Source organism: Asterias rubens, chromosome 6, assembly GCF_902459465.1.
Source record: "Asterias rubens chromosome 6, eAstRub1.3, whole genome shotgun sequence".
Classification (NCBI taxonomy): domain Eukaryota; kingdom Metazoa; phylum Echinodermata; class Asteroidea; order Forcipulatida; family Asteriidae; genus Asterias; species Asterias rubens.
Genome location: NC_047067.1, coordinates 17,677,067 through 17,694,642, shown reverse-complemented (window position 1 = coordinate 17,694,642; position 17,576 = coordinate 17,677,067). Strand labels below are relative to the sequence as shown.

The following is a 17,576-nucleotide window of genomic DNA, read 5'->3' as shown; positions in this document are numbered from 1 at the left end:
TTTATTGCGTAGTTGACTAATTTTTTCTCCAAATTGACTACTAGATGTTTTCAGTGTAATGGATACTGTATCCTTGGAATATTCAGTTGTATTCGGTGGGTTTATCATTCTTTATTCTTTATAGATATATATATACATTTCGCTTTAAATAAAACAATTTCAAGATATATATTCATGTACAGATATGTATGGACCTCACTTTGCATTCTGTCTTCATTAGATCTCAACCAAAATGGCCGCTTGCCACTATTACGCCTGCAATTAGCAGATACAGATACGGTGAAACTTAAAACGCATTAACATCTATGATGTTCTCGTGACACATGCGCAAATAATTAGTTAATGAGCAGCCTCTGTTTGACCTCTAGCTGGGGCGCCTTACTCAAATGACGTCATGTGCATCTGAGGTCTATACCTGGGCCCTTTTTGAAACGACGACTTCGGCTTTTGATTCGGCTAAGGCTAGCTTTGCCCCACGGGTGTTTTGACAATTTGTGCGTGCTTTGCGTACGCGCTCGGGGCTTCAGGCGAGAGAACGGAGTCTCAAGCCGAAGACGTGGTTTCGAAAAGGGCCTATTGCCGTGTTCGAATTTGCGGCTATACCAGACAGAGTTATGGGTGTATAGCCGCCAATTCGAAACGGCCTTGTATACAGGGTTTGTTTGTATGACTTTCTCTGGGTTTTTGGAAAATTATTTTGTCTTTTGTAAAATGTATTGACGAGTTAGTTGTGATATCGGATGAGTGTGTTTAATTTTAAAAAGTTTGTATTGTATTGTTTTATTATTGTAAGCCAAGTTGTTTCACCGCTCGTTCATTACAGGTTTTCGCATCGGAACATTATGGTCGAGAGCTGATACATATAGAAGTTATTTTACTCACAATCGTCAACAACTGAGTGTTTGTTTGTATTTTGCTGCGGTCCCGACGTCCCTTCCCATGTGAATTCAGTGTATGAGTGTACATTCTCTTAAAGCCAGTGGACACTATTGGTAATTGTCAAAGACCAGTCTTCTCACTTGGTGTATCTCAACATATGCACAAAACAACAAACCTGTGAAAATTTGAACTCAATTGGTCGTCGAAGTTGCGAGAGAATAATGGGAGAAAAAAACACTCTTGTCACACGAAGTTGTGTGCTTTCGGATGCTTGATTTCGGGACCTTAAAACCTAATTATGAGGTCAAATTCGAATATTTTAGTGGATTTTTTTTCTTTTCTCGAAAACTACGTTTCTTGAGAGGGAGCCGTTTCTCACAATGTTGTATCCTATCAACAGCTCTCCCTTGCTTGTTATGAAGTAAGTTTGTATGCTAATAATTATTTTGATTAATTACCAATAGTGTCCAATGCCTTTAAACATTAATTTGTTTATCACAATGTATTTGGTTATCTGTAAAATAAAAAAAAATAAAAAATAAAGGATAAATACAGATGGACATAGGACCAGTGGCCGCAATATGGTGCAAGTTGGCTGGAAAATGGGAAACAACTGAGAAAACAAAATCCGGAACAATTGGCAAATAAACTATATTATTCCGTCACGCACCCCTAAACGTTCGAGTACATAACCTGATTTCCACGTGGACCAAATTGAGTATAATAAGCAGAGACAAACTGGTCGATCTATCGCTCGTCCATCACGACTGTCAACAACGAGACAAACTATTGAACGATTTGGCTGATATTAAATTGCCGCTCAAAACTGACGAGAGCCGTAGTTAAGTTGTCGCTCTAAACTGACGAGAGCCGTTGTTAAGTTGTCGCTCTAAACTGACGAGAGCCGTTCACTTGGAGATTCCGAATAGCACCGATAGGGTGTTTGTATGTTCACAACTCACTGGGCTATCAGGTAAGGTTTCCTCACAAACGAATTAAGTATTCTGTTATTTTTTCTCTGGTCATTCTTCTGATGACAAACTTTGAAATACCTCTTTTGTGAAAATAATGGTTTAGTTATGAACAGCTGTATACGACTCAATGTGGCTGCGTGATTGGGAAGATAAGTTTTCCTTGAGCAATGCGTGCCCAGCTGTTGTGTTTTGTACTTTGAAGTGGTAGGCATGGGTTTTTCGATTCTGGTGCTTTTTGAGTATTTTGAAAAACCGGGATTGGATTGATTTTTGCTTCCAAGGCAAAAATAATAGTGATCATCCGTGTTTATTATGATACCCGAATTTTGAATTTTTGCAAAATGTATTTAACTTGGCAAAATGTACCCAATTATTTCCTTGCCTGGTATTGTAGGTTTATTGTTATTCAACTTTCATAATTAACAACTTTTCCTTTTTTATTTTTACTAGATTGAGTCCATGTAACACTAAAATCCAAACATTCGTACAAACAAAAATAATTGAACTTGCCTCCAGGTCTAGCCGACCGGACAATTCTTTCTTGCAAACCGAGTAACTTGGTCCTTGCTCTATCCAGGGCCCATTTTTCATAGAGCTGCAAAACAGAAACATTTGCTTAGCATGAAAATCCTTCCTTGATAAAACAGGTTTACCAACCGAATTTCCATTTGTTGCATATTGCTTGTTTACTGGTATTCAGCTGTTGTTTGCTTATCCTGCAAATCACGTGGAAATTAAGAAGCCAACATAAACCAATATTATATAAAACAATTATCGTAACAAAGACAATGCGGGCATGTATTTACACGATAAAGCCAGTATTTCACGCCAGTACTCTATTATCTCCCCCGGTTGTCACTTTTACCGAAGCTCATTTGTGTAAAATAGGCGCGCTCCTTTTTGGTGTAATTTTATGAAACATTTTGTTCAGAAAACAATAAATAGTGCGTTCTATTAAAGTTGTTAGCACTGCATCCTGGAAGTTACATTGCGTTATTTTTAATGTGTAAAAGTTGTCGCTTATGTATGGGTGTAAGAAAGTAATGTAGTTTACTACTTCAGCTTTGGTGATGACCTGATTTGTCAATGAGGAAATAATTTGCAAGCGGTTTAGTCAGTTGTGCGGCACCATAATGTAGCCCGAACCCTAAATGTAGCCTGACCTAAAGGTAGCCCCAAACATGTACCTTAATGTAGCCCTGACCTAAATGTAGCCCCAAACATGTACCTAAATGTAGCCCGGACCTAAATGTAGCCCCAAACATTTACCTAAAAAAATGTAGCCCGGACCTAAATGTAGCCCCAAACATGTGGTACAGGCTACATTTAGGGCTCGGGTTACATTATGGTGCCGCACAGTCTCTCTTTATCAGGTGTCATACTCATAAGTTTTGTTGTTGAATACTTTCAGATTAGATAAAGTTATCGTGTTGATTCCCAGCTGGCAATATATCGCATTCCATGGCAGTAACTTCACATGACACTTCACATGAGAGGATGGATCATTACGATGGATGTCAAACAACGCCAGGTAAAACAAAGAACTATTCAAACAATAGAAACATGACATAAAGGATTGGTAAATATAACAAACACAAATTGTTTACTTTTTTCAAACAAATTTTTTGATTATGAATGTTATAGAACAGTTTTGTCTGTGAAATTTCCCACCTGTTTTATGGTAACTGTGGCACTGGGCATACATAATGATTCACATTATATTGTGTTATATGCGTTACCATGACAGTCGTTACCACGAGTCTCGTTCAGATGTCATTATTTTCTCTTCCGTATATCTTCTCGCTAGCAGCTAGCATGGCCCGATTTCCTAAAGCACTAAAACTTGGTTAGCTCCAAAAACGGTTGCATGGCAAAAATAGGTTACCAGCAAAACACCATTTAGATACCATTGCGGTCAAATTTGCTTAGCAGAGTTTTCTGCTTAAAAACTTTATGAAATTGGGCCTTTGGCACTCCCCTTCTCATTGGTTTCATGTACCTATACCCAGTTACGACTACCCCAGGCTGACGACTTAAAGGTAGTAATGGGAAGAGGTTGATGGTATAAAACATTTTGAGAAACGGCTCCCTCTGAAGTGACATAGTTTCTGAGAAAGAAGTAATTTTCCACGAGTTTGATTTCGAGACCTCAGATTTAGAATTTGAGGTCTCGAAATCAACCATCTAAACGCATACAACTTCGTGTGACAATGGTGCTTTTTCTTTCATTATTATCTCGCAACTTCGATGACCGATTGAGCTCAAATTTCCACAGGTTTGTTATTTTATGTGAGAAGACTGGTCTTTGACAATTACCAGTAGTGGCCGGTGTCTTGAATGTATTGCATGTTGCAGTTGCTGCCGGCTGGTGTAGTGACTCCCATAGACTTGACTCAAGTCCCAATCCCGTGAGAGTCCTTTGATTTTCAGTCATATCGCCAAACATCAGAAAACTCCCCCAACCTGTGCCGCTACATTTTGACGGCAGATATGACAGGGCACGAGCACGAGACTTTAAACCACAATAGGTAAAGTTTTGCATGAAAACAAAAAATAAGTAAACAGCATTAACCTTTAATATTAACTATGCAAAAAATTATGCAATAAACAATACAAGACAATGAAGTCGGTTATCAAATTAAATTATATTGCGATAAATTAAACATTTCTATAAAGTGCAGGTACGCATGCAATAATTTGGGGGGAAATAAACGAAAAATGCTATTGATTAGACAAAATTTAAATAAATTATAATGAAGTTCACTGTAGCATGAATTAGCTTCTTTTTTTTTAACACCAATGCAAATGAAATCTAAAATAAATTTAACTAAACTACAAAGGATGTACAACGCAAAACAAAAAGTGTTTCGTTTATAATATAGGTCATTTCGGTTGGTAAGCAACTTGCATCAGTTAATCTATTTTACCCTTTTTTCTTCACCCACCTTTTTTTCTTGTTTTCTTTAGACTATCCGACAAACTTCGCCGATTTGGATTATTGCTTGACGCGGGATGTATACGATGCTGTACATCCATTGGTGAAGGTAAAACTGCTTATTACTTGAAAGATTCGTCACTCTTAATTTGTTTATAATCTTGTTGGTGACTTTCAAGGCAGTGGACACTATTGGTAATTACTCAAAATAATTATTAGCATAAAACCTTACTTGGAAACAAGTATAATGGGGAAATGGTTAGTAGTATAAAACATTGTAAGAAACGGCTCCCTCTGAAGTAAATCATTTTTCGAGAAAGAATTTTACACGAATTTGATTTCGAGACCTCAGAATTAGAACTTGAGGTCTCGAAATCAAGCATCTGAAAGCACACAACTTCGTGTGACAAGGGTGTTTTTATTTCATTATTATCTATTTTTTATTTATTTATTTATTTCTTCTTTACCATGGGGAAACCTCTCAGTGAAACCCTGTTTTTCAGAGGTGCCCAGCAACTACATACACATTACAGTTTCAAAATTGTATTAATAAAAAATATGTCTATAAAAACATTAATTAATATTAAAAATAGAAAAACAGCCAAATTTAAATAAAGGCTATGGATAATTATACCACAACACTCAACAGCACAAAAACTTTACAACAAGCAAAATACAATATAGACAATAATTAAAATTCTGGTCCAGCCAGGAAAAACACCACAAGCAAAATTTATATTCAAAAATCAAACTTTTGTATTGAACTTAAAATTTGCTACAGTGCATGGCAAGGGATTTTTCAGTGTAAGGGGGAGTTGGTTGAATGAGTTGACCCCACGAGCAGAAAATTTACGTTTACCTGAGTTTGTTTTAAGTAGTGGGGGAACTAAATTACCTTGTGAGCCAGATCTGGTGCTGTATGAGTGGGCAGTGGCGGCATAATTAAAAACATTACAAAGTTGAGGAGGCAGTGTAGAAGTAAGACTTTTATATACTGAAATGTTTAAGTGAAAATTTCTCCTGGCACTTAAAGACTCCCAGCCAAGAGTTGATGACCGATTGAGCTCAAATTTTCACAGGTTTGTTATTTTATACATATGTTAAGATACACCAAGTGAGAAGACTGGTCTTTGACAAATACCACTAGTATCCAGTACCTTTAAAGATTCGTCACTCTTAAATTGTTTATGATCTTGTTGATGACTTAATCATCACGTATATGAATTAAGGTTGACCAAGTGTTGGATGTAGCCCTCTCCTAGTAAGTGCCCTTCCTTTATTGCGTACAGTACATCATGCAGTCTCACCCATCCATCTTCTTTGCCTCTTTCCTTTTTTTCCTGACTTTGTGACTGGTTAACATGTTCACATTGTTGCAATTAGAAGCCCAGTCAATAATCAGCCAAACGAGACAACATTCTTGCAATTAAAGCCCAGTCTCATATCGGCTAAACTAGTCAACATTCTTGCAATTAAAGCCCAGTCACATATCGGCTGAACGAGTCAACATTCTTGCAAGTAAAGCCCAGTCAATAATCTGCCAAACGAGTCAATATTCTTGCAAGCAAAGCCCAGTCAAAAAAAAATCGGCCAACGAGTCAACATTCTGGCTAGCATAATGTTGAGATACACCAAGTGAGAAGACTGGTTTTGACAATTACAAAAGGTGTCCGGTGCCTTTAAATGAACCGAGCTCGTAAATTTATTGAATCTAAACACAACGCCATTGGAAATAAAATACAAAAATTGGACGCATGACCAACTTTGAACCGTTTACTGTTGTATATTTTTTAGAAAATTTGATTCTTGGGTTTGGGTGGGGTTCTTTTCCTTTAAAAAATTAATGGCAGGGTTTCGTATCTTACATTTAAAATGGCAAAAGATAAACCCTTTGATCGTAAGAAATGATCAACACGTACTTTGATCTTGGTATGGGTATTTGTCTATGTTCAGTGTGTTTCTTTGAAATTCTCCATTTAGGGGTCGGAAGACGTAAACTTTCGACAAAAGTGTTTGACGGCTACGAAAACTTATAAACTGTGAGTATCCAAACTGCTATGAATATCCAGTAAGATTTGCAGTAGTGTATCGCAAATCTTATACTAGATTGAATCTCCACCGTTAATCGTATATGATGAACTCTTCATGGAACAACGTCTGTTTTGCCTCTCCCAGATGATAAAAGTGTCACATATAAAGTTTTAATTGATTTGTGTGTATCGTATCAATCAAAAGAAATTTTTGTGGCAATGTCCAAGACGAAATTCACCCACAAACATATCACATTATTTCAAGTTGCAAAATTATGATATTGATTGTATTCCCAACAAAATACGAAAGATTATTTTTGAGCCCTCTTAATACCTTTACAATCTCAAACTCCTTTGATTCTTTAAAGGCACTGGACACTATTGGTAATAACTCAAAATAATACCATAAAACCTTTTTTGGTAACGAGTAATGGGGAGCTGTTGATAGTATAAAACATTGTGAGAAACGGCTCCCTCTGAAGTGACGTAGTTTTCGAGAAAGAAGTAATTTTCCACGAATTTGATTTAACATTTAGAATTTGAGGCTTGAAACCAAGCATCTAAAAGCACACAACTTTGTGTGACAAGGGTGTTTTTTTCTTTCATTATTATCTCGCAACTCGACGACCGATTGACAGAGCTCAAATTTTCACAGGTTTGTTATTTTATGCATATGTTGAGATACACCAACTGTGAAGGCTAGTCTTTGACAATTACCAATAGTGTCCATTGTCTTTAAAATGCTTTGTATTGAAATGTTCTGTTACGGCCGTGTCACGAGAGAACAGGCAACCAGTCACAGGCAATCTCCAATAAGAAAACCTTTCCACTTTACAGTTTACTTGTATTTTTTTCTTGGCAGTTTATACAGTTAGAATAATGTATCCTGTGCTGCCGACGTGTTCATTTTGCATGCAGTGCAGTTGGTTGCCTCTAGTGAACGCTTGGTGGCAGCAGACTTACCAGGTAAAATCCATTGTTCTCGGTAATGTGCGCATGCTGAGAACTACGTAAACAATGGACTGTTTACCTGGGTCCAATTTCAACGCGCTGCTAAGCACACAAATTTGCTTAGCATGAAATTTCTTCCTTGATAAAAACAGGATTACCAACCATATTTCCATTTTTTGCATATTGCTTGTTACTTGTATTCAGCTGTTGTTTGTTTATCCTCAAAACCACGCAGAAATTTGGTTGGTATTTTTGTTTTTATCGAGGCCAAAATTTCATGCTAAGCAAATTGTTGTGCTTAGCAGCGCTATGAAATTGGCCCATGGTAAGCATGCTGCCACCTAGCGTTCAAAAGTCTCATATTGTCCTATGTACACGCGGTCTTTGGGATTGCATGGAGTTATTGAACGATGTCTGTATTTAAATGTGTACCTTTGTTTCATATATCTTCTAGAGGTACCCCGGTTCCACGAATGGTATACCCGGATTTCCAGCGGCAGACGTGGTCGAAGGTGTTCACCAGACTAACCGAGCTGTACCCGATACACGCCTGCAAGAAATTCAACCAGTTGTTCTCACCTTTTGTTGAAGCGTGTGGCATAGACGCTGACCACGTACCAGATATTGAGACAGTCTCAAGTTATCTCCAAAGTAAATAAACTAGTACTAAATTATTACTAACAAACCGACAGAAATTGACAGCAAACACACCAGCATTAAGACAATTTTTGAAATTTATCAATCAGTTTCCGATCTCTCTCGGTTGCGAGAAACTGTTGTACGACATGTCATGTGTAAAGGGTGCGTTCGTTTAGCTTTCCTGGGTCTACCCGCGGTGCTCGCTCAGGTGAGCCCCTGACAAGAGCTAAACGAACGACCACTCACCGCTCTTGTAGTGACGTCATGCACCTGGGACCAGCCCCCCGAGAGACCCACTCCACAAGCAGGGTACTTGGGGTTGACCCGGGTGAGCCCCTGGAATTACGTCACAGCTATTCGAACGCACCGGGTGTAGTCCAGGGTCGACCCAGGGAAGCTAAACGAACGCACCCAACATTTTCACTCAACATTTCTCGTCCATGCAAAATTACGTTTCTTCCGAATGTATGTGGTTGGAGTCTTGAAAATTAATATTCCACTGACTTTCCTTTCTTTTCTGCTTATGCTTATACAAAAAATCTCCGACTTTCACTTGCAGGGAGAACCAGTTTTCGACTCCGACCGGTTTCCGCATTCATTGAGCCACGTGATTTCTTGGCCGCGTTGGCGTTTCGTGTGTTTTGTTGCTCCCAGTTCATACGTCATGATGACGCATCTTTTTTCACGAGCGAACCGTAAGTTTTAGGTTTTACTTCTCGCCTTAATTTTGACAAAGATGGGGCATTTGATTTTATATATTTCGTTGAGATTATTTGTTTTAATGTTTTTTATTTTTTATTTCAAGTGTTTTATTTCAGATGTTTTGTTCTCAGACTTGGGATTCATTGTTAAAAATACTGGAAAACTGCTACATCGTTTTATTTTAATAATCATGTTTACTTCATCACTAAACAGTGACATCGTTCATGATGTACTTGGACACGCAGTACTGTTATGCGACCCCGACTTTGCCCAGTTCTCACAGGTAAATATGTTTCGTTAGAATAATATGATGGGTCAAGTTTCATAACTCTACTATGTAAGTACCAGCAAAATCTGCGCATAGGATCCTAAGAAGTATTAGTGTCTTTGTTTTACTGCTAGCTGTGAAATTTGGCACAAGTCCTGGTTAGCTATGTGACATAGAGCTGAATAAGAAAGCAAAACAAGTAACTAGGCTGTTGTAAAAGCAACTGTATTTTTTTAAATTGTTACTCATATTCTAAAAATGAAAATACCAGGAGACAAAAAAATTTATTACGGGGATTTTGACACCTTGTTTGTTACAATCGTTCGAGTATTGTTGTCGCGGTATGGGCTTACAGGTCAAAAGTGCCCATTTCCATTGTTGCAGTAACTCCTATTGACATGATTGATCTCTCCTCTGATTTAGCGTGAAGCTAATAGCGGGAACTTTGAAAAGCTGTTCTTGTCATTAGGAGTTACTGCAACAATTGAAATTGGCACTTTTCACCTATAAGCACTTACCGCGACAACAATACTCGACTGATTGTAACAAACAAGGTGTCAAAATTGTCCGTCTCCTAATATTTTCATTTTTAGAATATGAGTAACAGTTTTAAAATTATAGGTGCTATTACAACAGCCGAGTTGCTTTTTTTTTTGCTGTCTTTAGATCGCTATAGGAAAATACATGAAATATGTTGCTGGTTCATATAAACAAGAAATGAAATCCACACATTTGTTACGATTACATTAATATTCATTTGGTACTTTGAGAGATAAGGCCTACCGGTAACTCTGTGAGAGACAGGGTACAAAACAACTTCACCATTCCTTAGAGGTGGCCGATTTTTCGAGAGACTTTGTCAAACTCAAGGTTGGAGACGTCAACATACATTGTCCTCCTTACAAAAACAAAACGTGGTTTATGTTTTGACGTAAATAACACATTTTGTTTTGACTGAGTGCAACAACAAGATACAACAAATACGACTTATACCGGTAACGGTATGGGGAAAAATGTACAATTTTGTTTTACCTTTTTCTTAGAGATGACCCATTTTTCGTGAGACTTTGTCAAATTCAAGGCTTGAGACGTCAAAATTGTACTCCTTACAAAAACAAAACATGGTTTATGTTTTGACGTAAATAATACATTTTGTTTTGACTTAGTACAACAACACAATACGACTTACTTTTAAAACTTTTTTATTTGGACCACGTACAAAAATATAGCATAATTAAAAAAATAAGAACAAAATTAGCATTTTTACCTAACTTTTAAAACCGATTTTTAAAGGTAAAAAATAACAATTCTACCGAAAAGCTGGACGGAACAAAAGCAAAGTCCATTATTGTGAAATCCAATTTGAGGTCAAATGATGCTGCGAAAACTGGTCCAAACTTTTAGTGTACACAGTTTTACCATCAAACACGTGCCACACACCACGCCGGAAAATAGATTATTTTATAATATCAACCTTGTTCATTTTGTCGCAGTGACACTCGTTGTGTGGGATCAGTAAACAAACTTGATCGGACAGGAAATGCGGCGCGTAAAATAAATCAATCGAATTGATTTTATTTTACTATAAAACGGAAATATAATATTCTACTACGAAATCAGCTTAAACCATTCACGATGTCTTGTTGGATTTTGAGCGCAATTTTAAATGTATGTGCGTCTATACGAAATTAAGTCTTTTATTTGCTCAATGGTGTATACACCCCCCCCCCCCCCTCCATTTGTGTCTTAATTTTGCTTTGAGGTTTCCGGGATATCGGTATAAGATTTGGAGGTTGTAATACAAGAGGGAAAGTGAGATTGCGGGGAATACCTATATCACATTTAGAAACAAATGGTGCATTAGCTAATATTTAGCTTGAAAACCATGTAAAAACATACTCTAAATTTTGCAGGGCATTATTTTGTATAAGTAAAATACAAAATATTATGGAATTGATATCATTATGTAAGACACCCTGTTTTTGTTTTTCCCAATCTGAAGGATATGGGACTCGCCTCGCTGGGTGCATCGGACACTATCTTGGATAAAATAGCATCGGTAAAGTTTCCTTATGTCATTTTTTTTATAATGTCTTTTATAAGCCCCATTGTTGCCCACAGTGGTATACAGCTTGGTCCAAGCACCCGCCGTTTTCCAGTTGACGAAAAAAAAATCGCTTTCGCAATGGGACACTTTAGAACACTGGCAGCAGACTAACCAGGTTAATTCCCATCGTTGATTTAGTGCATGAGCGCGCATTACCCAAAACAATGGATTTACCTGGTAAGTCTGCTGCCAACTAGCGTCACAAAAGTCCCCTTAAATGGCTTAATGATAATCAGGATTATTATGGAGCTTTCGATTCGGGACGGGAGGGAGGAAGGGGACGGTACAAAATTCTAAGAATACATTTTTCCCAGGAAAGATGGGGCCACTTGGCGTGTTTCCCCTATACTTTCTCTCACGTGGTGCAATTCCAACCAAGCATGCACTCAGTGGTGGTGTGAACAAAGACAGAAGACGGAACGTAGCATGGAGCTGGCGTGGGGATACATATAGTACACACAGTACATATAGGCCCTACAATAGAGGGTGCTCTAGACAAGCTTGGCTTGTGAAAGAGATAAGGGATTACTTATTATAATAGAGATTAGTGTAAGGGAGCAGAAAAATCGATCGGCGCATGCGCCAGACTGAAATCTCCGTCCTGCAGAGTTTGAGAACGATTTCGGGGTGAAAACAATAACGTCCGGCCTTTACGCACGACCAAGTGGCGTCTTTTATACACGTTGTTAAGGTTGATTCAAGTCCCGTTCTCGTGGAAGATGGCCCTTATCCGACGTCAAAATTAGCTACCGTGGTCCCCAGAATGGCACGACATTGGGGGATGTCAGCCTCGCAAAAGTTGTCTGATGTTTAGGCGATGGAACTTGAAATAGAAGAACCCTCACGCGTGACTTGAGCCAATTATAATGTCACCATGCAGTCCACAACATACAGGACGGGTGCTCTCAAGCGTGAGCATCCGAACCACAGCGTTATGCTACCTTCCGTCTTGTAGCCCTACCGTCCCGTATCGAAAGCTCCCTATTCTGATGGTGAGTACGCATACTGGACTTTTCCTTCAAGTGAACTTTAGACAGACCCGGATAGGCTTTCGAAAAAGGCCCGCTAGTCGAAGCCAGAGCTGAAATGGGCCATGATCATTTTTACATAGCCACTTTTTATTGAGTACAAATGATGATACTTTGTGCCGATAATCCTGTTACAAACACAAGTTTACGTTCTGCACCAAGTTTTGTACGTCATGCTTGATAAAGGGCGTTATTCTTGCTGTCAATCTTTGAATAAATTGCAGATTTGTTATAGATTGATTTCTCCTTGCTTTTCTAGATCTATTCGAGTACGATTGAAGCAGGGCTGTGCATGGAGGGGAGCGACATCAAGGCCTTTGGTGCTCTGCTCTTGTCGGGTGCTGCAGAACTGCAGGTAATAATGCGAATATAATGACGGTGTCAACATTTTTGTTTCCTAATAATTTGAAATTGTTGAGGACATTTCCTTTGCAGAACACTCGTTGGCGAGTATTTTTTAGAACAACAAATTATTGTTTGCCATCAGTGTGATCGATAAAAAGTATACTAACAAGGAGATGTGCATTAGAAAAGTTGTCATTTTGGGGTGAAACGACAGTTGTTATTTTGGTCAATAATTAATTGTGCTCGCAAATCTTTAATATCCAATAACTTATACAACCGTACACCGTATTTGTTTAACTATTTGTCCTGCTTAACGTTGACTCTATGCGATAGACACCGTATACCCATTATCCCTTCTACTGTAAGTTCTTAGTTTGAATGTAACTAAAAACTCACAAACTTTACTCTCTTTGCATACAGCATGTCTTTACGGATCAGGTAATAGGACGCCCTCTTGTGGCAAAGGAAGCCGGCTTTATGCCTGCCATCGACTTGTCCAAGTACCAGGACGTGTATTATGTGGCTGAGAGTTTGGGAGATGCCCAGCATGTAGCTAGGTGAGTTTAATCTGAAAGCCAGGGTACCAGGAAAGCTTGGGGCTCCAGAATGCGTAGGCCGTGTCCGAAACGGCGACTTTGGTTACAGCTACGGCTGGATCGTGCGCGGCTGCCTATTCTTCATTACTGACAGACTCTCTGATCTATAGCCGTAGCTGCAGCCGAGGTCGCCGTTTCGGAAACGGCTTAAAGAAACTGGACACTACTTTTGGTAATTGTCAAAGACCCGCAGTCTTCTCACTTGGTGTATCTCAACATATGCATAAAATAACAAACCTGTGAAAATTTGAGCTAACTTTGGTCGTCAAAGTTGCGAGATAACTATGAAAGAACAAAACATCCTTGTCACACAAAGTAAGTTGTGTGCTTTCAAATGCTTGATTTTGAGACCTCAAATTCTAAATCTGAGGTCTCAAAATCAAAGTCGTGGAAAATTACTTCTTTCTCGAAAAACTAGATCACTTCAGAGTGAGCTGTTTCTCACAACGTTTATACTATCAACCTCTCCCCATTACTCGTAATCAAGAAAGATTTTATGATAATAACTATTTTGAGTAATTACCAATAGTGTCCACTGCCTTTAAGTCTTAACCAGAGAAAGATCCGGGTTCGTATTCTAAGCCACACCGGCAGTTTGTTAACCATGTCTCTTATACAATTATAGTCGGTATTAACAACTGAATCTTTCATGCTTTCACAGGGTCTTCGTGAATGGGCTTACAGGAAAGTTGAACTTGAAATATAACCTTGAGAGTAACGTTATCGAACGACTGGACGCGAAGTGGTAACCTGTTGTACGACAATCAATGTTTGGCACAAGTGAATTGTACATAAAATTATTGAGATAAATGGAAGTTTTCATTTTGTCTAGGCCTATAAACCACTTATTTCTTTAAAACTCAGTTCGTTGATAGTATATTTTGCTTTAAAAATTAAACAACATTTAAATAATTTATTATGTCCAGGATGAAATAGGAAACTCTAAATTCCTTTCTTTGAAATGAAACACCCAACTGTAAGTTATTTTCCGCAAAGTGCAATTCACAACTCTAAAATTCCTTCCTCAAGATGAAATTCACAACACTAAAATTCCTTCCTCAAGTTGAAATTCACAACTCTAACATAATTTTTTTTGTAACTGTGGAACTTCCTTAAAGGCATTGAACACATTTGGTAATTTTCAAAGACCAGTCGTCTCACTTGGTGTATCTCAACATATGCATAAAATACCAAATCTGTAAAAATTTGAACTCAATTGGTTGTTGAAGTTGTGAGATAATAATGGAAGAAAAAACACCTTTGTCGCACAAGGTGTATGCTTTTAGATGCTTGAGTTTGATACCTTTTGAGGTCTTGAATAAATTCAGATAATTTTTTGGAGCGAGAAAATACGTCTTTCTCCAAAACTAGTTTACTTCAGCGGGAGCCATTTCTCACAATGTTTTATACTATCAACAACTCTCCATTGATCGTTACCAAGTAAGGTTTTACGCTAACAACTATTTTGAGTAAAAAAAAAAATAAAAAAAAAAAATCATAAATTGTTTCAGGATATTGGTAGCTTTCTTTTTTGCGTTTGAGGCAATTATTTGTATCAACTTTTAGTCCAACATTATAGAGCAAGTTCGATCAGGGTACACTCGTCGACTAGTGGTTAGTTCGTGACGTACGTAGCGCATGCGCGCTTAAATAAGAATGCGAACGACTCTAGTCGTTTGCTAGCGACCGCATGTGAAAAAGATGACCGTGAACCCATAGCTCTATGCCGTGACAAAAAAAACGTCCATACTCACTTTTTTCAGCTATTTTAAGAATAACTGGTCCTCTCTGCCTGCAACACAATGTGATATGATGCTATTGGTAACCAACGATGCGACCAACCTGGACCAGCCTCGAGTGGATGGTCGCGAATAGTTGACTAGACTTGTCCAACTATCGTTGACTAACGCGGGTTCGATCAGAGTTAGTCACACAATGGTTAACTATGGTCGTTGATCGAACTTGCTCATAAATGTTGAGCACCCTCAGTATTAAAAGGGTTTAAATTGGCGCCCTCTGTTGTTCTGCTGTATGATGATTGAAATGACGCAAAGGCACTAGATCGATATAGAAGCAGCCATCTGTATCGATCTGAATACAACCAATTGTTTCATTACCTCTATAAAGTCTGCATTATTTATAATATTAATTAAGCAGTTACTCCGATTGTATATAAGGGGAGTAAGGACCAACGAATAAAGGGGAATCATCCTTTGGTGTTCCAATTTAATCGACGGATGAATGCAAAATCCCGAAAAAACATTCCCTTTAATTAAATTGGCAAATTGTTGTTGGTTTTGGTGGTGGTGGTGGTGGTTGATGCACACATAATGTTTTTTCAATTGGCAATGGAGCGAACCAGTTTGAGGGTGCGAGGTGGTTTTTTTCTGGATAAGAGCCGATTAAATAGATGCACAAAGAATATTTTTCAATTTGAAAATTTGTTTGTTTTCATGAATATTATTCTTTTTTGGATGGGTGTGTTAGGGAATATTCTTTGCTGTACGTTTTTTTGTCTTTCTTTTTTTTCTTTTTTCTTTTTAAGAAACCTAGAATTGTCAATCAACAGTATAGATAGAACCCTGATCGGCAATAACCATTTCTTGTGGACACTATGGTATCATATTATAATGAAAAATGTATTGTAATTGTTAGTTTAGAATTCAACATTACTCTTTGATTTAAAATGTACAAAATCATCATTGATACAATAGGATGAGTTTCAAAAAATATTTCTGGAATAAAATGAAAACAGTTTAAAAGGTAAATAGTATAGGCGAGTTAAACGTTTACTATAAAGAGTAAATAACGTTTAAATTTTCTTTGTAAATTGTTATTGTGCTACCTGCCCGGAACAATAGTTGAATCAGTACGAAATGATGGGGTGTAGTTGGGTAACGCCCCTTCCCATGTAACTACCCGCTTAACTATCACATGTAAGGGTGGGTGGGCGTAACCACGTGTGGCACGGATGAGATGGGGCGAGGTGACCTTATACACGCAACCTCACGGGTCGGGTTTATGGGGTCCTTCGCTTGTTGTTTTATTATTATCTTTTCTAAATAATCAATTGTGAAGTCCATTCTAAAATACCCAACAAGGGAACTCCCGTAAAGCTCACGCCAACTTTCAACTTTGGGGGCGTTCGTTTAGCTTCCCTGTGACGACCCAGCCCCCAGAGTGCCCGGGAGTGGGTCACCCGAGGTGCGACGTCACGACGAGAGGGCGAGTGTTCTCGTGAAACACTGGGTGCGTTTGTTTAGCTTCCCTGGGTGTACCCCGCGGTGCTCACTCGGGTGAGCCCATGACAAGAGCTAAACTAACGATCACTTACCGCTGTCGTATTGACGTCATGCACCTGGGGCCAGCCCCCAAGTGACCCACTCCAAAAGCAGGGCACCGGGGGCTGACCCAGGTGTGAGCCCCTGGAATGACGTCTAAGCTATTCGAACGCACCGGGGTCGACCCAGGGAAGCTAAACGAACGCACCCAATGCTACCCTAGACCTTATCGCAAATACTCGGTACGCGCAAAATAGACGTGGAATGAGGTGCATACTTGTCTATAGCTAGCTATCAAATTTGATCACTAGCTAGACCAGCATGCACCTCATTCGATAGTTGGCGCTTACGCAATGGTATTTGCGAAAAGGCCCTTGTTCTACTGGTAGCCTATCCCACAGAGGATTTGTTCAGAAAGGAAAACGATATAACAACAATAGAATAAGGTTGCGTGACTGGGCGAGTGAGTGCCACCTTATTGTCTTCCTCGATGTCCACGGTCCACATCCCTCAAAGAACGGTCGTGTCTAGACTGCTGGCAATTTGACTTGTATCTTCAAGATCCCAAAGGGTGATCGATTTGAGCCCATTTTTTGGTTAGATTAACTGCATTCTGGGGATAGCTTATGGTTTAAGAGAGGACAATACATTAATAAAGATCACCATTACTAGAAAGACCTGACTACAAAGGCTTTATAGTGTCATTTCGGTTGGCTCGGCACACGGGAACGCATTGAAGCAACAATTCCACTGAGCATAAAATTGCCGGGGTGTGTGTGTGCATAGTGTTTGCGTGCATACACAGAACACAAGGGAGGCCGTACACCGCATCGTCATCTTT

General features: G+C 38.7%; 1 protein-coding gene across 1 annotated transcript; it reads left to right on the top strand.

Moving 5' to 3' along the window:
• The first annotated feature begins 1,656 nt into the window (after positions 1-1,656).
• LOC117291818 (tryptophan 5-hydroxylase 1-like) lies at positions 1,657-14,599 on the top strand. Its single transcript, XM_033773739.1, has 11 exons — positions 1,657-1,852; positions 3,265-3,384; positions 4,821-4,897; positions 6,769-6,827; positions 8,224-8,420; positions 8,968-9,103; positions 9,324-9,393; positions 11,381-11,437; positions 12,773-12,868; positions 13,279-13,415; positions 14,116-14,599. Exons 2-11 carry the CDS (start codon positions 3,315-3,317, stop codon positions 14,201-14,203), a joined length of 987 nt encoding a protein of 328 aa, XP_033629630.1. The 5' UTR covers positions 1,657-1,852; positions 3,265-3,314; the 3' UTR covers positions 14,204-14,599.
• The last annotated feature ends 2,977 nt before the right edge of the window (positions 14,600-17,576 follow it).

Excerpts from the sequence above, each read along its gene's own strand:
- LOC117291818 (XM_033773739.1), top strand. The coding sequence starts at position 3,315 with ATGGCAGTAACTTCACATGACACTTCACATGAGAGGATGGATCATTAC. Across the intron at positions 4,898-6,768 it reads CTGTACATCCATTGGTGAAG|GGGTCGGAAGACGTAAACTT; the intron begins GTAAAACTGCTT and ends TTCTCCATTTAG. Across the intron at positions 12,869-13,278 it reads CGGGTGCTGCAGAACTGCAG|CATGTCTTTACGGATCAGGT; the intron begins GTAATAATGCGA and ends CTTTGCATACAG.